The 22,176-nt window shown below is 40.0% G+C and overlaps 1 protein-coding gene across 3 annotated transcripts in view; it reads left to right on the top strand.

The window, feature by feature from the left end:
• Nucleotides 1-22,176, top strand: part of PTPRZ1 (protein tyrosine phosphatase receptor type Z1) — a 127,362-nt gene that overhangs the window by 45,927 nt on the left and 59,259 nt on the right. For all 3 annotated transcript variants that reach the window (XM_056845797.1, XM_056845796.1, XM_056845795.1), the window contains exons 3-6: nucleotides 14,671-14,850; nucleotides 16,510-16,661; nucleotides 18,746-18,841; nucleotides 19,120-19,186. In XM_056845797.1, coding sequence (XP_056701775.1) covers nucleotides 14,671-14,850; nucleotides 16,510-16,661; nucleotides 18,746-18,841; nucleotides 19,120-19,186 — 495 coding nt within the window. The remainder of the gene's footprint in view (nucleotides 1-14,670; nucleotides 14,851-16,509; nucleotides 16,662-18,745; nucleotides 18,842-19,119; nucleotides 19,187-22,176) is intronic.

The following is a 22,176-nucleotide window of genomic DNA, read 5'->3' as shown; positions in this document are numbered from 1 at the left end:
CTTCAGGAATGATTTCAAAGTAACTCGAGTGCGACGCATATTCAGTCCCACAGCTACTTCCTGTTGTTTTAGTTCCGATGATAGAGAGGGTGTTATAGAAAGTCTTCCGTTCCAGGCGCTCCCTTACTACAAACGTGGCAGGAAATTCTTTTCGCCGGAAAATCAGGAAGAAAGATCACCCTCCCCTTCCCTCGGACCTTCTCATTGGTGATAGTTCTTGTCAATCTAAAAGGTATCCTTCCGACTCTTTGTTATGGTTTAGGCTGATCAATTTGATAAAGGTCCTGTCGCTAATCCCGATGACTAACTCAGATCAAACTTTTTCAGTTCGAATTAAGGAGGAATGGGGGTCTCAGAAATGTTCTTATCAGCCCCCCGTCTGTTCAAATATTCCAGTAAGTAGACGCAGAGTTCTTTGTACTCACTTGGGTGTCAAGAGGTGAGGTTCTTTTCTTTATGTAGTCCTTATGCTGGTAATAAGGTGGTGGAGGGTAGAGCTTGAGGCCAGAGTTGCGTTTTGGCGATGTCCTTCCCTAGTGCCCTCGCAGGACCGGCGTCCAGGACTCCGAGGGGCTTAAAAAAGCCCCCTCAGAGTACCTAGGAGGTCAAACCGCGTTTGCAGGCTGCAGGGAGTTCCTGCTTTCCAACCCACTTGCAAGGGTCGGATTGGGGTATCTATGTACCCCAGAAATAACGCAAACTTGGATTTCTCCCAGGACAGCCTGGGGAAATGGAGTGCTCTCTCCAGCGGCACCACCGGAAGTCCGTGAACTTTATAACTTAATGCCAAGAACATGGTAATGCTTTCTTCACAGACCAAGTGACAATGGCACACCACCATGTGTTGCCAATAGTAGGGATATAGGTACTAGAGTGGCAACCCAGGGCAGAAGCTTCTAGTCTCTCAGCTCAGATGACTGCTGGTCTGAGAGAATAAAAGCCAGAACCAAACTGCCAGAAGGCAGAGAGTAACTGTAGGACAGCCTCAGCTGTCTGGCCTTGCTCTCTCCATCTTGAAAGATGTAAAACCTAAGAAGATTGAAGGAAGACAACTCTGGTAGTCAGGCCTCACTCTCTTACCATCTCTTGCATACTATGGAACAGATTTACAGTCTTCTTGCCTAAAGCTAGAAATCCCTTTTGGAAGGGAATTCAGTTCAGCAATTCTAGTTCTCATAAAGGCTAGAATCTGAAGTGAAATGCTGGCAGGCTGCTCCATGACAAAGATGGAGACCTTAGAACTCCTAGCACTCTACCTTGAAGATGGGAGTCTAAGTGTATTGGATCTTCACCATATTTGGTATATTGAGCCTCAATTGATCCTAGCAAGGATTAATGGAACCTCAAAGAAGATCTGTCTGATCCTGTCCTGGCTTTCCAAATGCTGGCAGGCATGAGGATTGTTTATCCTATATAGATCCTATATCGATCATTCCCTGGATCTGTTCAGAAGTCTTTTCTAAATAATAGAAGGGCTTCAGAACTTTCCCAGGGTAAGAGGCCAGAGATATTCCTGAAGAGAAAGGAAGATCTCTGTTTTCTGTGGTAATGCACAAGGCATATATGATGCAGTGCTTACATAAAACATATACAGAACCTATTAGGCGACTCTTAACCAAGTAAACATATTCTCTGAAATTGGCAAAGCCAGAGAATAACTCTTCCATAGAACATTAATACAGCCTTAAGCTTACACATAATGAATTATACATAACACATAAGCTCTGCATTGCTAACTGTTAAAATACACGCATACTATCAGCATGTGTGTAGCATTCCTGATCTTAACAATGATCAGAAGTCCATAAACATAGAATAGATTAAATACAAAGCTTATGGAATTATATCCTCTACTCACAGCATTGGGTAAAGATAACACATATTGAAACATAAATATCCTGAACATAAATTCAGCTCCCATGAAGTTAAGATGATTTACAGATGACATGGCAAGATAAAAGCATGTCTTTTGTCCTGAAATATTGCTATGATACCTGGAATGATTTTAAGATGTTTTTACTAACCATATCTTCCCTCCCATTATATTAATCATGTTTTGATAGGGATTCTGTAATGATTATACACTAACCATGTTTTTATAAGATTCTGTAACTGTGGTATACTAAATGAAATAGAGATACAAGTTGAAAGGTTTAAACTCTGAGAGAAATATTATGAAATATAGAAATTGCTTATAAAGATTGTTTGAAACTGCTTGCATATATCATAATGTATTTTATGACATGTTTTGAGAGTGTGTAAATATTCACATGCATGTATATATTTTATGTGAAATAAATGTTATTTAAAGGAAGTCCATTGTTTATAAATTTTCTGGCACACTTCAATAGAAAGCCTACAGTAGTAGGAATTATCATTGACTCCTGTCTGTGAGGTCTCGCTGAATAAGATAACTTCACTTTTTAGTAAGTGATACATTCTAAGAGTGTAGACCCCTTAACGACACGAGCCGTGGCAACTGCATAAAATGGTTATAAAGAAGGAACACTGATCTAGTTGTATTTTTCCCAACTGGGATAGCCACTTTAAATCTTGAGTGGGCCATCATATGATGCTGGTATGATTGGGTTTTGGAATGCAGGGTTGCCAACCTCCAGGTGGTGACTGGAGATCTCCTGCTGTTACAACTGATCTCTAGGTGACAGAGATCAGTTCACCTGGAGAAAATGGCTGCTTGGGAGGGTAGACTGTATGGCATTATGCCCTGCTGAGTTCTCTCCCCCAAACCCCACCTTCCTCAGGCTCCACCCCCAAAATCTCCAGGTATTCTCCAACCTAGAGCTGGCAACCCTACTGGAAAGGGAGGGAAGGAGTAAGTGCCAGACAGTATTTACTAGGTGAGTGAAATAGGGTTGTCAACCTCCAGGTACTAGCTGGAGATCTCCTGCTATTACAACTGGACCATCTCCCTATTTCTCTTTCGGCCAACCTAACTTGTGTTCAGCATCTGACATCGTCCCACCATCAAACATTGCATCAATCCCAAAAAGCCCTAGCGCGTGTTTAATGGAGTCCTGAGTTTGACTCCTTGGTGCCTGGCAGAATGCAGCTTCTGGAGGTGACGTAGTTGAGAGCTGCCCTCCTTGGGCAAGAGTCTGCAGCTACTGTCCTAAATGTTTTTTTTTCAGATTAATTGATTTATTTAAACCCTTATTTACTATGGAAATTACCTCAAGCTCACATGCTTTATCCAAACAAAATTCTTGTTTTAACCGTGAGCGCAGACTCCTTAAACGAGCTATAACCAGGAAACAGAGAATTCAAAAGGAACAATACTATTTCAGTATTGAAGGAATTGCTAACCATTAAAAAGGACTTGGTAAACTGGAGGGAAAAAGAGGCCTTATATAAAAATTGGAGGAACTTGATTACAGCTATAAACAACAATGATAATTCAAGCTTCTGGCGGCCTGTGAATTCTCTAAGTAATGGCTATGTCAGAGTCCCCGCATGTATCCCGTCATCGGTCTGGGTAGCTTACTTCAAGAGCCTTTTCTCCTACTCTGTGGAAAACCAAGGACTTATACCTGTAGCACCTTCTATTTTGCGGAATTCCTGGCCAGATGTGTCTCCTAATGAAATTAAACTGCTCATTGATCGTTTACGCTCAGGGAAAGCCCCAGGTTCTGATCTAATCCCCTACGAACTTTTTAAAGTCAATAGTAAATGGTGGGCCGACATTCTTGCTCCTGTATTTACACAAATTAATGCATCAGGAGCCATTCCAAAATCTTGGAGACATACTATTATCGTCCCAATCTTCAAAAAGGGTCAGCGCTCTGACCCAAGCTGTTATCGTCCAATCAGCCTTTTGTCTTGCTTAGGCAAATTGTATTCCTCCTACTTATTAAAGAGGCTGTTGGACTGGGTTGAGAGTAATGACATCCTTGGCTGGGAGCAGATTGGCTTCAGAAGGGGTTGGTCTGTTACGGACCATTGTTTAGTGTTCTCTCACTTAGCCAAGAAATATTCCTTCCCCCCCCCCCCCAAATGGCACCCTTTACGCGGGTTTTATGGATCTTAAGGGAGCTTTTGATACCATCCCAAGGGAGAGCTTTTGGTTGAAACTAACAAATACTACTATGGATAGGAGGCTACTATGGCTTACTCAGCAATTTCATACGACCTCACAGCTAAGGTTCGCTGTGGCAACCAAGGAGAACTAACCGAGCCCTTTGGACTGGTCAAGGGAGTTAGATAAGGTTGCCTCCTTGCTCCTCTCTTGTTTAATCTATACCTGAATGATATGGCAATCAATTTCTCAGAGTTTTGCCACCCCCCAAAGCTTGCAAGTCATTAAACACCTATTCTACTCTATGCTGATGATGCAGTTCTCCTGTCCCGCACAAGAATTGGTTTAAAAAGGTCTTTGCAAACTTTTTCTGAGTACTGCTCTAGGGAAGGTCTTAAAATAAACCATCATAAATCTAAGATTATGATCTTCACTAAGAGGAGAAAAATGCCTCTTTTTCGCTGGGTATTAGATGACTTTGAGGTTGACCAAGTCAAGGAGTTTGTTTACCTTGGCATTCTGTTTTCCCATAACCTAAATTGGAATGCCATCAGAAAGCAGTGTCCAACAAAATTAAACCTGGGGTTGGTGCTATAGTCAACTTTTTTCACATCAAAGGTGGCAAATATATTCCAGGGGCTATTCAGGTTTTTAACCTGAAAATTACCCCAATTATCCTCTTCGGTGTTGCCATCTGGATAACAGTAATCAATGAATCTATAGATCGTCCACTGCTTCAGTTCTTACAAAAACTCCTAAATGCCCCTCGATGTGTTGCTGGCGTTACTCTTCGTTCCGAGTTTGGCCAAATGTCACTTGAAGCTAGGGCGTGGTTGGCCGCCTGTAAACTACACCTTACACTGTTCTTTAGCACTGAGGGGTTCCTAGCTTCTCTGAAGCACGACCCTTTTAAATCCTCATGGCAAAAAATCTTAGATGAGAAACTGTCATTGTTGGGCTTCTCGCAGGATATGTTATTACATCTTGGGAAAACTGAAGCTTTCACCAAAATTAAAAAGTGCATTAAAGAGCTTGATTATAACAGCACTACTTTTCGTGCTCGCCGCATTTGTTCATCCCAGTTCTTCGGAATACCACCACCACGTGGTTTGCCTGCTTATACATATTATTTGACAACTCCTCGTCTTTCTAGAGCCTTCTGTTTAGCTAGATTGAATGCTAACCCCTCTATGGTTATGCAGGGCAGAATTTTGAATATACCATATCCAGACAGGACCTGTCCTTGCTCTTCTGGCTCTATCGATTCACTAGCTCATGCCCTTTTGGAATGCCGGTTTTACGAGAAACTTCGATCACATTATATCTCCCCCCTTTTAACATACAAATCTAATGCCTCTGTGTCTGACATAATGCTTTTCTACTAAGCGATAGGGATCCCAAGGCTACATTGTCAGTGGCAATATTTGTTTCAGTCCTTATATCCCTCAAACACTAGATATATGCTGCTCAAGATCAATGGATCAAGGAGCTTCTAAGGGAGGAAAGGAAAGGAAAGCTATTACAACTGATCTCCAGCCAATAGAGATCAGTTCACCTGGAGAAAAATGGCTGCTTTGGCAATTGGACGCTATGGCATTGAAGTCCCTCCCCTCCCCAAACCCCACCCTCCTCAGGCTCCACCCATAAAACCTGCCGCCAGTTGCCAAGAGGGTCCTGGCAACCCTATGAGTGAAAGGCAGGATGGGTCCTAGTGTGTTACCTCCACTATACAGACCTGTACAATGGCTCTGTTATATTTGTGCTCCAGAAACCATCTTCATCAGAAAATGGAAAAACAGAGCTTAGTGCTATATGGCAGCATTTCCCAAACTGTGGGTCCTGACCTAATAGTGGGTTGCAGCAGCTGTGAAAGTGGATCTCAGTCTTTTGCAGCTTTATTGATTAGTGCATGCTCTGTTGTTGTTTTAATTGGGGTCACCATACCAAGTACAATTTGAACTTGTACATCACTACACCAAGAGGGTTGGACACCACCATATGTAAGCTGTCTGGATAGTATCTATATGTATTCCTGCCCTCCTGTACTATGCCAGTTTGACTTACCTACCATCTCCTGTGCATAAACTTGCTTTAAAATGTTTTGTTATAAGAAGTGATATTGTGGTGATAGAATTTCCTTGGGTTCTGGAAAGTAGGAGCTGTGTGTGTGTGTGTGTGTGTGTGTGTGTTTCTAACCAGCATAATGTTACCCTTTTTGGTTCAAAGATTGCCTAACCTAAAAAAAATGTTTTTGCAAGAAAAAAATATCATTTTGTCTAACAGTGAGTTGTACAAATCCCAAGGGCTTCTCTGGTTACACCATTCTGACAAGCACTCTATTGATTTGATTGATATGGCTGTGGATTGTTCAGTTGCCTTAAGCTATTTAATTAACTAACACCCATTAGTGTAGTGCAAGATCTACATACTTCCTTTTACAAGCCAGCATTTCTTCCTCTCTTTTTTCTTCTTGAAGTGTTTTAAATTCGAATCTTTGCATGATTAGCATTTGTCAGAAATTGCTCCAATTGTCTTAATCTCCTTCATGCCCCTGTTTTTCACTACCATTTGCAAATATTTGGGATACGCTATTTTTGCTGTTCCTTAATATACTTTAATGTTAATGCATATACAGTTGTATCAGAGCCCTGTGGACAACTCAACAGCTGTACCAGTACCTGGTTTTAAAGGACTGGTGCAGCATCATATTAAGATAATTGATTTTTGAAAGGCAGATGATAAATATTTTAATAAATATTGGGCATATTAGATTTACAGTGGACCAGGAAGTTTATCAATCTATTAATGTATTGCTTTTTAATACCATCCTTCCTCTGGTTCTTCTGGCCCAAGGACACCTTATGAACTTCCAAGACAATCAGGGATTTGAATTCAAGTCTCTACAGTCTAAGTTCAGCACTCTAACTGCTACAACACACTTTATTTCAGGCAATAAAAGGCCTTGAAGGTGGGCATACAATAAACATAAATTCCGATTAAAATTGAATGTAAGCAGGATTACAAAACTCAAGATCAATGCAACAAAGTGGTATCTATATCTATTTCTCAAGTGTGGCCCCCATATGCAGACATCTAAATTTGAGGATTGGGGCCACAATGACAGAAAGGAGATTTTTCTCCAAACTTGGGGAAACCCCCCAGGTTTGGAGAAAAACATTAAAACTTTTTTAAAAATGTATTGGGGTGTTAAATCCCCCAACAAAAATGTTGTATATGCACACGCAGACTACTTAGTGTCAGAGGGTTCCCGGGGGCCCTGTGGACAGCATGGCAGCTTCTGGGGAGCCTCATGCAGCTGCCACAGCTCCCAACAACCAGGTCACCACCGTGGCTCCTGGGGGCCCTGTGGCTGGTGAGGTGTTTTCCTGAGGACCGTGCCACAGCCACTCCTGTGGGGGGGGGGAGAGGGGCAAATTGAGAAGGAGTGGGAGAAAGAGAGTTTTTAATACCATCCTTCCTCTGGTTCTTCTGGCTGGGTGTTAGAGAAGGGGAACATAGAGGGGTGAAGGGAGAAGAGGAATGAGAGAGGATTGCCAGAGAAGGGGTGGGGGAAAGAAAGGGAGAAAACTGACATAGAAGCATGTCCCTGCCTGCACATTTGTTGTGGGTCCCCACTTGCAATACATCTAATGAACAATGCAGTGAAGACTGCCTAGCAGTTCCCAGACAATAACTATAGTATTTTGCCCTGTATAAAAATGCCATCCTAAAAACAATGCTATTTTATACATTCTATGGAATGGCAGAGATGTGGGAGTCTTCCTGACCTCTTCAGGCAGGTCATTCCACAAGGTGGGAGTAACTATAGAGAACCCATGGGTGTGGGCAGCTGTGGATCCTACCCAACCTACCCACTTCCAAGGAATGAAGTGTCATGCAGCACCAAAACTGCAGAACTGGGTAATGCAAATTATTTGGCAAATTTATAAAGTGAAAACTGGGAGACTTAACCTGAAGCTGCCAGTGGCAATTGGTGAGTTTGGTGGCCTCATACAGAAGAACATTTTCTCCTTTTAGTGGGAAGATAGACTTTTGTTAGCATTTTTTGCCATTTTTGAAATAATGGGGGGAAAAAAAACATTATAGAAAAGACAATGAGTGGATAATGGCCAGACTAAGTGAAGCAGCTTTGCATAATGGCTCAGTTCAGACAGCTCAAAAAAATGTGGTTTGATGTGTTGTCATCTGAATGTGGCCCACGTACTAACCAATTCATTAAGAGTCTGTCAAACCAGGATCTGAAATCATGGTTTGAAATTGGCTTATTGACCACAGCTAGTCTTAACCAAGATAAGATCATAAGAAAAGCCATGCTGGATCAGAACAAGGCCCATCAAGTCCAGCAGTCTGTTCACACAGTGGCCAACCAGGTGCCTCTAGGAAGTCCAAAAAACAAGACGACTGCAGCATCATCCTGTCTGTGTTGTATAGTTACTAATAGGCTGATCTTGGAGAGAATAGGTATGCATCATGACTAGTAACCATTTTTACTAAGCCATAGATAGCCCTATCCTCCATAAACATGTCCTCTCCCCTCTTAAAGCCTTCCAAGTTGGCAGCCATCACCACAACTTGGTGATCAACTTAATAGTAATTAAGTTAAATCCAATGCAACAAAATGAAATGCATAATAAACCAGGCAGTAAAACTGTAATTTTTTCTACATACTATATCCCTATTCCCTTTATAAAAATACCCTATTTTATGTATTCTGCATGCAGGTGCCTTCCTGATTTCAGGCAGCTTACTCAGTTGTTGAGTAGCCCCTCCAGAAGGCTTTGCTATCAAAACAGAGCATATGGGGAAATGCATTCCTGCACAAATGTGAAACCTAGGCCGTGAAGCAAGTGGCAGTGTGACTTCATATATACAAAATACAGGCAGGGGATTGGCTCAGCTGATCTGGTTTGTAGGGACTCTGTACATGCTATAAGTGCCTTACATTGCAATCCTAAACAAAGTTACTCCAGTCTAATCCCATTCATGTCAGTGAGTTTAGACTGGAGCAACTCTGCATAGGATTGCGTTGTTGGTGTGCCTATCAGCATTCCAGAGCTGAAAATAGGCATTTTATGTGTATAAAACATATTAATGTATCAAGCAACATTGTGTGACTCTCTCTCCCTGCTCCTTGCTTTTACACTGATGGAAGTGTTTCTCTGCCTGCTGTATCATGCAATAATGTCCCAAGCAAGGGTTTATTAAACAGAGCACAACAGATTTGCCTCCTTTTAAAGTTTATGAATATTTAATCTCATAGCTGAACCAGTTGTGCTTATTATGGAAAGGTGTGACTCAAATACATTCTGCAACAATTACTATCTTGATGGCTAGTTATGGAGTAGTGCTAAAAAGGAATAATTTTTTCTCTAACAGATGTGTGCATGCACAAAGATTTTTCAAAATGGCATCTCCATTTTTTTCCCATATGTGTGGCATATGTACCACTTGATTAATTGAGCTTGGAAGTCTTAGCTCTGTTATGGCTAACACTTTTTAAAATTCCTTTTTCTGTTATCTTTACTGTATTCTGGTGACAGCATGCAAAGATCAGCAGTATTTGCCACAGGGCAAAGGAAAGAGCTTGTGCTTTCCCACTCTTATCATATCGGAAATCTGTATGCTAGAATTATGCTAGCTGCTCTATCAGAGTTTTGATACAAAAATGCATATAGATGGCTGCTTTGTGGCAGGGCTAGGCATTTTCTTGACCGTCTTATTAACATTGGCTATAAGTGAATGGCGTCTCGCTTTTTCAGCTATAGTTCTTTATTTCACCTCATGAGAAAGGCAGCCAATAACCAGACTTTATTCGAATCACAAGCAATAACTTTTCCCCTCATTGATCACTCTTCTGAGTTTCCTCTCCACCTCCACCCCCACAATTTGCCATACTCCTGCCCATGTTATTCTTCCATAAATAAGTTTGTTAGATGAATACATTTTGTTGCAGAATACATTTTATTTCAGAAATGCCAAAATCTTGTATGAACCCAGTGGCCAAAAATTCAATAAGTATGGTGGAGCTGACATTTTACTTGCAATATCAATATGTTGGCAACATACAACTGTTTTCAGTCTTCCCACATGTAAGCCATGAGCCTCCATGATATTTTGAATGCCACATTAATCATCGTTCTAAGAAACTAATTTGGCTGCTCATAACGGTCCAGAACCTTGAATTAGTGAAAACATTTTTTTTTGTTTCTTATCAGGATAAAGACATAGTAAAATGCTATACCCAGAGTGCAAGCTTTGATCTTGCTTGTGGACCTGCATTCAGATATAGTCTTGATATAGGAAGCAGTGAGTTATATATTTCCCCTACTCTTTAATGGGTTACTTTGGACTTTGCTCAGAAACAAGAATAAAATCACAATGTTCAATTTGGAATTATCTGCAAGCACAGAAGTATGTTGATCACCTATAGGATATTCCGCTAAGGTCCATAATCCAACATTTTCTGGAGCTGTGGAAATAGGTTACTTCAAAAGAACTTTGTATTAATCTTAAAGGGATAGATTGATAGATTGATAGATTGATAGATTGATAGATAGATAGATAGATAGATAGATAGATAGATAAATAGATAGATAGATAGATAGATAGATAGATAGATAGATAGATAGATATCTTAATTTAATATATATATTAAATTTATCAAAAGATCAAATGCAACTAGCAATATTATATGTTTAGGCAGCAGTAGAGCTTCAGGGTACATAATCTGAAGTGTGAGTACAGGCTAAGGTTATTACAGTCTGGCATATAAATAAATAATAGTTAAATCACTTTAAAATCAATGGGGTATGGCAAAAAGAGCTATGTTGAGGTGTTGCCCAAATGATTATGCAGCCTTATAGTTTAAGAGCTGGCCCGATCCCAGTGCCAGCATTAGTCCCACTTGCACCATCTAAACTGGCACTAACAGCAGCGTGGGGCCACTTACGCTGGCTCTGGGGATCAGTGCAACAGTGCAAGCTGCGGGTGCTGGCACAGCCTCGCAAGGGCTTGCACCAGTGTCAAAGGGGGCAATCCAAGGGGCGGAGCCCAGGAACGCCCCCTTAAGCCAGTGCTGAGTTATAACTCTTTTTGCCCAGTGAAACCCTATGGAGGCGTTTCATAGGGTTTTGTTAAAATTACTTCTTTGCTTTCTTTTTTTGGGCCGGGAATCAGCTCAGTTCCTGGGCACTTCTTAACCACCACCTCCCCTTAGGATTGTGCAGTAAATGATAGTTGTATCCTACCATCATGCTGCTGGAAGAAGAGGGGCCCATGCAGAGGCCATGTGGTTTGTGGGGAGTTGCAATAGAAGAAGAAGAGTTGGTTTTTCTATGCCAACTTCCTCTACCACTTAAGGAAGAATCAAACCAGTTTACAGTCACCCTGTAGACACCCTGTGAGGTAGGTGGGGCTGAGAGAGCTCTAAGAGAGCTCAAGGTCACCCAGCTGGCTTCATGTGAAGGAGTGGGGAAACCAAACCAGTTCACCAGATTAGCGTCTTCTGCTCATATGCAGGAATGGGGAATCAAACTCAGTTCTCCAGATTAGAGTCCACCGCTCCAAACCACCGCTGTTAACCACTACACCACGCTGGGTTAAATCATCCTTCCTCCCTCTTCTGTCAGTGGAACTGTGGTGCTTTTCTGTATTTGTTGTCTCAAAAACTAGGTTGCAAGTATCTTTCACCTTTACTTTTGATAGGAGCACGTTTTCCATTCTCTTGTTTCTTTTTACTCATACAAACATTATGGTTCTACATCCTAGAGGCTGGATCATGCATTAGTATCTTCATGAGGCATTATGTGTTCAGTAGCTTTATGTTTCCTTCAGGCATGTCCCTTGCCCTTTAGTCTCAGCAAGCAGAAAGCCCCTATTACCACCAGCCCCGTCCTCAAAGCAGCCTTAACTATTCCTTGTATAGGGAACAAAGAGATTGCTGCACAGCCTAGTTTCATTTGCTTTTCATACAGGAATTGCTCCCCCCTTCTTTTCTCTCTTCCAATTATAAGAGAATCTACCACCACAGAGAGAAAAATGGAAGCTGCTCATGCAGGTATTTCAGAGCCAAGGCTCTGTAGGTATACACATCTGCCAACCTAAGATGAAGCTTTATGGAGGAGGGGATACAATAGGGGATTGAGAAAGAAAAGTTGTTTGTACTCTTGATGGATTGTGAAGGGAATTGGTCATATCATATTTATTACTTTCCTGGCTACATGTTTTTTTTAAATTCAAGACATCATAAATGAGACACAATCAAAACACACTGTTCTATTAATGTAGAACTACAATTGTCATTTTTGCTCAAGAACTGAAAAAAGATAGAAAAACAGGTTATTAAATCTGCCCATGACCCAGAGATGTTTAATTACAACCCTGAGTGATTTCCTAATCTCCCAGAAACTGGGGCTGCTTTGAGGGTGAATGACGATCAGCTGTAATAAGAAAGGCATGGAATAGAAGGGGTACTCCAGCTCTGTGAACCGGTATTGGTGGTTAGATTCAGAAGCCAGTACGAGTGCATAGATGCTTCCATACATGTGGTGATTTCCTGACCAACAAATGGACTGACATATCAAAGCCAGTTGCAATGATACCAGATGGCTGCCAATTTTACAAATAAACGCTTATGTGAAGAGTACAATAAACATAAGATGTGAGCAACCTACTCATTCAAGGTTGCCTGTTTCTTTATATGATCTCAAAAAATCACAGCTTGCAGTTTTTCAGTGAAGAAGATGGATAATCTCATATAAATTGTTTGCTCACATGTTACAGTTCTTTGGCAAGCTGACATGTTGTGTGAGTAGTTATCTGTAGGGAGAAGAGACTGTTTTGTATCACTGGAACTGATTCTCAATCATAACTCTTTGCTCTGATATATTTGACAGGAATGCAAATCTTTCCGTCAGTGCTGTAATGCTGCAATGCCAGCATAAAATCATGTTTTATAACCTTCTTAGAGCCATTCTAAAGGTTTCAAAAAGGTACATGGTACAACATTTACAAGACAGGATTTGTGTTAATTACCAAATGTTTATATTTGCAAAATAAAAATATTAGTGTGGAAAACCTAGGGCCAATCACGTTTTCTTACCAACCTTAGTTTTACTGTTTTAGAGAGCTCCTTAAAAAAAAAGCTGTAATAATCATCTGCTTCCACTCCAGATGGACACTTAATAATTAATACTCGTTAATGAATACTTTATTTTCTGCCTCTTCGCCAATTGGAGGTACCTCATGTTTCTTATAAAACCAAGTGCCTGTTTACTGGAAGAATAAAACATAACAGGACATTTAGGCACAAATAGTTCCAAAGGCAAACTATAATTAACATAATTTGCAAAAAATGCAATTATCAGATAACAAGAAATTAAATAATAATATATTTCTGAAAAGCTCTCTATTCCACAAAGGACCATTACGTAATTGGTGGAGTTATTTATTTATTTACAAAATTTATACCCCGCCTTTCTCCCTCATGGAGTTATGGAGTTCTGTGAATGTAAAGTCTATTTTCCAAAGTTGTATTCAAAGCCAAAGTAGTTAATTTTTAACCATTGCTCCAAATACTGCAGCATATGTTGTCCAAGAGAACAAATAACAAAAACAGAGTTTCTAGCTAATTCACAACTGAAACTGGAGTCCTAGAAGAAGAAGAAAAATGTCAAGATGGATAACATGTTAGTCCATTTTCACAAAACATCTAGTGATTACAAGAGGTAAAGCTTGTGGAAAGCCAGCCAGCCAGGAGGAAACCTGCCAGAATAAGACCCTGGTGGTCCCTTCCAGCTCTATGATTCTAAATGATTGCAGAAAGAATGTCCAATTTCCAACTCTGTGAACTAGTCTGGCTAGGAATTGGGAAATTTGCCCGTTTCGGTACCCTTTTGGGGGGTGTTTAAGGATAATTGAGCACTTGATGATAAGGTGGGACAGAGAAGTCTTGTTGTCTAGGTAGCAGACAAAAATATGACCTTTAGGATTGATCAAAGTGTACTTTTGCCCTTTTAAAAATGGAAGATGATGTCAGTCTGACACCACTTTAGAAATAGCTGCTAATATAGATTAATCACACACTCTGTACACACAAAACTAGCATGGATTAGAAGTAGGGTTGCCAACGTTGAGTTCTGAAATACCTGAAGATTTGAGGGTGAAGCCTGGGAGGGTGGGCTTTAGGGAAGGGAGGAACCTCAATAGGAAATCATGCCATTCACTCCACTTTCTAAAGCAACCATTTTCTCCAGGAGAAGTGAAATAAATGTTTTCCTTAAATAAACTATGTATTCTGTAGATCACTTGTATTTCCAGGGGATCTCCAGCCCCTACCTGGAGGGGGTCATCCCTAGCTAGAAGCGGACTCCCTGATAATCTAGCTTTGTGCATGAAGGGATTTTTTTGGATGTAGCAAAATATTCAGATGTATGATCCCTCACATCTTTATGCTGTAGTTGCTTGTGACTATCATGAAATAAAGGAATCATCTGTAAAAACTCAACTAAAGGTTTTTGTGAACGAACATTAAGTTGCGTAATTTGATCCTTCATAAAACAAAATACTCTCATGAAATTTTATTTTAACTGTTTACTTGTGTTGTTTTCCATGTTTAGGAACATTAAATCAAACAAACTGGGGGAAAAGATATCCAGCGTGTAATGGTGCCTTACAGTCACCTATTAATATTGATGAAGATCTAGCTCCAGTAAATGTAAATCTTAAGAAACTGCAGTTTGAAGGCTGGGAAAATGAAACCTCAAATGACACTTTAATCTCCAACACAGGCAAAACAGGTACACATATATCTGCTATTATTTATTTAATATTAATGAAAGTTCATTCATTTTGCATTAGAAGTTAAAGATGTTTAAGTGTTTCTATATGATCTCTTGTGTTACTTTTTAGTATCTGAAATTAGGATTTTTGCAACTACTGGGAAATCAGCTAGTAATAGCACTCGATCATCAAGTCAAGAGGACTCAAAGTAAAATTATATACATCAACAATAATTGCCATTGAAACCACATGAACAGAGTAATTCTAATACAGTGTGTTTACTAACGATAATGCTCTGAGTACTTTCTACTTAACAATTATGTCTGTTAATAATGCCTACATTTGACACAATGATATGTTGGTAAACTGATGTTTACACAACTTAACATGTCTCAGAATTTTAAAAACAAATTTGTAAAGATGGTCACCATTATATTTGAGAGATGCCAGCCATACAAAAGCCCATCATTAATGGACAGGATTGGAATTCACAAAAGGAAACATCACCCTACTGCCATCCACAAATCAGTGTATTAGAGAGTGCTGCGAGACATATTAAATGTTTGATGGAGGTAAATGCAGTTTCCCATGCTGAATTACTTCATGTATATTGAGTATCCCTCAAAAAGTCCGGTTTTTGGATCAGTCTGGATGTTGGCTGTCCAGATAAGGGATACTCAACCTGTATTTAAAAATCTCATTTTATTTGAATAATCACCCTTTGACTTACAATAAAACAGATTTCATTTAGTTATTATTTGCTATATAGGTCAAGAGAGATACTTGTGACTGTGCTGTGTTGCACAGAGGCAGTAGAGTATAGAATTATACTCTGCGTAAGGAAACCAACACCATTGGCATTGCAGGTTCAGTATGCAGAAGAAGCTCCTGTGGGGTGCATCATGGGCTTTTTGAGAAGAGAGGGTTGGGAGGATGGCATAGCCACTGGTATCCCCTTGAGGCCATCTTGTGAGACTCTTTGGACCATCATTAAGCTGCCCACATTAGAACAGTCCTATGATCATAGCCAGGAAGTTTGGCTGCAATCCTAAGAACACTTTCCTGAGAGTAAGCCCCATTGAATAAAATGGGACTTTCTTCCAAGTAGATCTGCTTAATACTGCTCCCTTTGCCTCCCAAAGAGGCTACAACACATGCAGCCATGAATAATAGTATTGTCACAGGCCTTCACTTATAGGCCATATAGAAGCATATAAGAACATATGGAACAGATGAATTTGTAGAATTTTCCTATTTGAAGTTCTTTGTAAATCCATTCAGAGGCTTGTTTCCTCCTGGATAGACAGGCCTGGGCAAGCCTAGACATGCCTGGGCAGAAGACTCTTTATTCCATTCACAAAACATAGGTCTGTGTTGATGTCGCTTACAGAAAAGCTGTTATTGCTGTCTCAATAACTAAACACTGGAAAGACCTTGGAAGATGCCAAGAGATTAAATAAAACAAAACAAAAATGCTAAAAAAAAGGAAGGGGTCGATTCTAAGAGCATAATCACTGAAAGGCATTGACCCGCTTCAGTATCAGTAATATTTAATGCAGTAGGATATCCTTTATTTTGATTTTTATTATTCCCTCCACTTCTAATATTGATATATTTGAACCACAGATTTTCTTCCCTTAACTATGATAAATGACAGCTTATTTTTTTCTCTTTAGTGGAAATTAATTTGACAAATGAATACAGTGTTACTGGAGGAGGCTTAGAGGGTGTATTTAGAGCAAGCAAGATAACATTCCACTGGGGAAAATGCAATGCGTCACATGATGGATCTGAACATAGTATAGATGGACAAAAATATCCTCTTGAGGTAATGAACATGGTGGATTTCGGTTGCTACCAAAATGGAGATTTCTACCACATGTGTACTTTCCTTTAAAAAAATACTATTAAAGTATTTTAGTCATGTACAGGGATTTTATATGTAATATGTATTCTTTATGCAGTTTAATTAATTCACTTTTGTTATCTTACATATTTTTTGATGTTTTCAAGATCACTCTCTTTGAGTAGTATGGTCTAAGGTTTTAGGGAATTTTTATGTTGAATGTACATAAAGAAGGTTATTCATTTATTAGCATTGGCCCAAGGTCACCATACTGGCTTTCAAGATAACATTTACAAGGGCTGCATTAATCTCCTCAAATCTCTCTTAAAGTATTCTGTCATGAAATAGACACTTGAAGATAGGGAATCTCTCTGAGCATGTTTGTTTGTTTGTTTACTTCCTTACTTCATCTGTACCTCACATTTATCCCCAGTGGGGACCCAAAACAGCTTAGATATTTCTCTGACATTTTATCCTCACAACAATCTTGTGAGGTAGGTTAGACTGAGTGAGAGTGTGTGACTGGCCCAAGGTCACCCTGCAAGTTTGTGTGAATGTATGAAGCTACTCATAACAACCATTTACAATCCTCCCACTCATACATCTTTCTGCCTGTAGTATTTCATAAATCAAGGACATTTGTAAAGAATGGTTATTCTAATGGCAAGCCTTAGAAGGTAAGTATAAGCATAAACTCAGGAGAGTATAACAGATTTGACTACCTTAACAGAGGGGATTATTGAAGGGCTACTTACATTTTGGCCTTTTATGCAAGGCTGTTTTCCTCACTATCACCCCTCTGACTGCTTCGGGGCTTTGCCTTGATTAAACATGTCTTTTCCAACCTCCCGCATCCAGAAAATGTGGGCAAAACGTGGGGAAATGTGCAGGGAGAACAAGGTGACCCTTCCCCTCCTGCAAAGGGAGAGGCTGTGTATTGTCTCTGACATCATGTTGAAGTTTAGAGGCACTTTTGAAACTCCAAGTGGGAGGGCAAAGTGAGGGCTTGTCCTGGTCATTGCCTACTTTCAGAGCACTTCTGAAACTCAATGCATCTTGTAAGCACAATCCTTGCAGATCAGAGCAAGGAAACAAATCACTTACAGTGAAATCCTATACAGAGTTACACCTTTCTAACTCCACTGAAGTCAATAGGCGTAGAAGGGTGTAACTTTGCTTAGGATTATACTGTTAAATGTCAGGTGTTGTTCACAATTAAGAAAACCTTGCATGTATTGTTCCATTTACATTTGTAAACGTTTTGCCCAAGAGTTTAAACAAGTGTACACAGGTACTTAGTCAGTCTACAACCTAGCGTTAATGAAACACTTTAAATCAATTGGTTTTCTGACTGAAAAGATTCATTTATAAATCAGCAATTGCAGGAGAAGTTGCTGGTAGCCATATACCAGCAAGTTCTATAGTCACCCTTTAGCCATCATATTTTATACGTATTCACTGTGGAGGTTATTGGTCCACTAACACACATCTTGAAATCTTTTTGGTTCTAGTCATTGAACACGAGGCAATCATGCACACGTATCATTGACATTTTGGTGGTCAGCAAACATAATAATAACTGATTACAATCAGTTAAGTCTTAGTCCTACCTTAAACAAAAATAGAATATATTCCATTTAGCCACTCACCAACCGAACAGAATGTCACTCCTTCAGCATTCCTTTCTGCTTCACTTATCATTTCCTTCCTAACATGAAGTCCTTTCTTATACACTAGATAATTTGGGCCCTTTTGATAACTTATTAGGTTGATTTGAGACAGTACATATTTGTATGCTCTGAGGTTCTTATCATCTCTGCCATCTGTGTTAGGTGGGGGAGACAATAACAACTTCCACTCCTGTTTGTAGGGTTTGCTAACTGTTCAGTCTGGGGCAATGTGTGTTGTATTTCCAAGCACTGTTTGAATCATTTGGAACAGGGTCCTTTGTGTTTTATCTGAAGTAAGTCTATGTGCTCTGTGTAGTAATCTTTGTCTTTATGAACTTATTTTCAGAAAGCTTAATTGATATTCTTCGGAAAAATAAAATATTATTTTATTTGCAGATGCAAATCTACTGTTATGATGCAAATCAATTTGCGGATATAGATAAGGCAATGGAAGGAAATGGGAAAATAAGAGCTTTATCAGTTTTATTTGAGGTAATCATTGTTTATGTGCATTGGGTCACATTACCTTTGGAATATAATATTTTCCATCTTAAAGATAAGAGTTGTAGAGTAGTATATATGCATACATTCTCGCTAATCCATTTTGCATGAGAAAAACTACCCTTATCCACTTTCATGTTTTGGCATGTACTCAGCAATTTTTCTTTATGTGCAAAATAGTAATAAAAATATATTTATATAATTTAAAAATTAGAAAACATTAAAACTGAATTCTGCTTAACAATAAACCAGCCAACTTTTTTTTACAGGTTGGTTTGGAAGATAATATGGATTATAATTCAATTATCGATGGCGTGGCTAGTGTTAGTCGCTTTGGTGAGTCTGTGATGTAGCTTGAGAAACAATCGGCATGATTACCATTATTCTTTTTTCTGAAGTTAACATTATTCTATCTGAGTGCATATTTTAGTCAGTAAATATGATAGCAGTCTGAAGGTGTTTCCGGTCATAAAAGAAGGCTATGTCTTAATGAAAGCATTTTGCTTACTTTTGCTGTTAATGTCATTTGCCATAAGATAAAAACAAAAAGATACTATTAAAACTTTCAACCCATTCCTGAGGGTGTATGTGGATCCATGGCAGCCAGGAACGGCACAGCCACACCGCCTCCTCAGAGGCTTCCCAGCTGTCACAGAGAATAAAAAAGGCGAAAATGGGGGAAATGTCCCCATTGAAAACAGCGGGGCTGTGACACAAAAAAAGGTGTTGTAATCCCGCTACAGCAGCGAGGGGCATTCCCAGGCTGTAAGAGGTTAGGAAGCTGACTAAAATCAGCTCTGCCCCTGGGAATGCCCTGGGACCACCATGCTGGCTCCGGTGTTCTCTTCTGGGATTTAGTTCCTGGAGAGGCTGTGCCAGTGGGGGAGCCCCATGCAGCTCCACAGCACTCAGGTGCTGACGGGAATGCCCCCGCGCCAGCAAAGTACCCCTTATATCGTGATAAGTGGGCACTGATGCTGGCGCAGGGTCACACCACCTGCAAATGACTTTCACACACACACACACACACACACACCCTGGCGCAGGGTCACACCACCTGCAAATGACTTTCACACACACACACACACACACACACACACACACACACACACAGGAATGCGCTCTTAGAGTAGTCATGGGAATTATGTGAAAAAAATGAACATTTTATTTTTTAAAAAAATCAATATATTTTACAAATGGATTTTACAAATGGATTGGATCCAGCATGAAATTTTTGCTTGTGCTTTAGTTTGTGTACAAGCAGAAATGCAACATAAAGGCCATGGTAGCCACCTGTGCTAAATCAAATTTATTGTGTCCCCACTTGTGTTTCAATTTGCACAAGATATTGTTCCAGTTAAGCCACCTTGATCCACAAGGAAAGGCAGGATATAACTGTTTCAATAATAAATGAATAAATAAACTAATTTCTGGGCACTATGATATACAGGGAGGAAAGTGCAAGGTGTTGTACAAGATCGTGTGTGTGTAAAGTGCCGTCAAGTCGCAGCCGACTTATGGCGACCCCTTTTTGGGGTTTTCATGGCAAGAGACTAACAGAGGTGGTTTGCTAGTGCCTTCCTCTGCACAGTGACCCTGGTATTCCTTGGTGGTCTCCCTGCTTAGCTTCTGAGACCTGACAATCTTGCACGAATGGAATTGTGCTAAGTCCACTTCTGTTTCCGCTTGTGTATTTCTGGATACAAGCCATTGTAAGTACCCAAAATACAAAGTTATATTTTAAATTATTAGGAATGTTCAGAAAACAAAGATGTCAGTTGATGTCAGTTACAATATGGTTTAGGTAGGTGTGGGGTTTGAAATAAAACATGAGCAGGTCACATGTAGCCTTTTTTAATGGAGGAAGTCCTGTGATGGTGTAGCCTACAGTTCCACGAGCAAAGGCCAGCCACCTGAAGATGATCCACTGAACCCATTTAGCTACAATAGCTGATAAACCCCTGCTCCTTCGTCTACCCCACCCTCTTTTAAAGCTGTGCTAAGCCTATGTTTCATCACAACATCTTGTCCAGAAAATGCCATATTATGTGAAGAAATGTGTACTTTTGTCTGTTCTGTCAATCAATATAATTGGATAACCCTAAATTCTGATATTATATGAGAGGGAGAAATATTTTTCTCTGTTTTCTCCGCATGAAGAATAATTTTATAAATCTGTGTCATAACCTATCATCTAAACTAAGAAGCTCTAAACTCTTTAGCTTTTCCCTGTAGAAAAAAACTGATTTTGATCCCTTTTGTATTTTTTTTTCTGAACTACTTGCAGTTCAATGATATCCACTTTTTAAGATGTGGTAATTTGAAATGTATACATTATTCTAAATATGGCACAACATGGACTTACAGAAATAGCAGCCATGTTACATTCATTCTCTTTTTCATCATCCCTAACATAGAATTTCCCTATTCACTGCCACTGCATTCATCCTTCATGTTTTCACTGAACCTTCTACTGCACACCGAAGTTCCCTTTTCTGTGTAATCAAACCCTACTCAGATTTTTTTGCAACATTTTGCACTTACTCACATTGAATCCACTTGATGAAACCATCTTAGCTGTACATTCTTATGATAATGTTTAAAGAAGAGCATACATGAAAGCAGTGTTAAGCAAACAGAAAGCCTGCTTTGGTGGAAGAATAAAAGTAGCTGCTGTTTAATGTTACTGAAAAATTAACTAAGAGTGCCATAGATTTGTGCTATTATTCAAAAGTACATCCTACCCACAAACATTTAAGTAATTCCTTGGGAAGCAGTGGAATGTTCATCATTAGGGATTCCAAAGAATAGATTCTAGGTAGTCACCTGGTCTTTAGAACTTACGTTCATATGAATGGTATTTCAAAGCGCTGTTGTGGTCCAAGGGGATGAGGGAGGGAGGAGGGCAAAGGGGAGAGTAACACACAAACCATGTTGATTTGGAAAGAGAATGGCCACAGCCTTTTATTGAATATAATTGAGGAGCACTAGCTCAGCATAAAGCACTGATCTAGCATCAGGCAACCACCTGTTGGCTCATGACATGACACCCCCACCCCACCTACCGGGGGTGCACCATGGGGTGGCAAGTCCAGGGGTCCCACATGTGCATAGACCACTGCATGGGTCCCTTGCCACATGAGGTTTAGAGCTGGGCCCCAGACCTCAAGTTGGGCATGACGCAGTACAGCCTTTACCTTCAAGTCCCTTATGGGGTCCCCAGACCAGGGGAGGCAAGCACACAGGCTAAACTTGGATCCAGTCCAATGCCAAAACCTCTTATAAAAGCTGTGACAAGAACATGCAAAAGAGCCCACATTCAGCAC

Source organism: Euleptes europaea, chromosome 3 (assembly GCF_029931775.1).
Source record: "Euleptes europaea isolate rEulEur1 chromosome 3, rEulEur1.hap1, whole genome shotgun sequence".
NCBI lineage: Eukaryota > Metazoa > Chordata > Lepidosauria > Squamata > Sphaerodactylidae > Euleptes > Euleptes europaea.
Note: the sequence above shows the minus strand (reverse complement) of the source record. Positions and strands in the feature narration are given on the sequence as shown.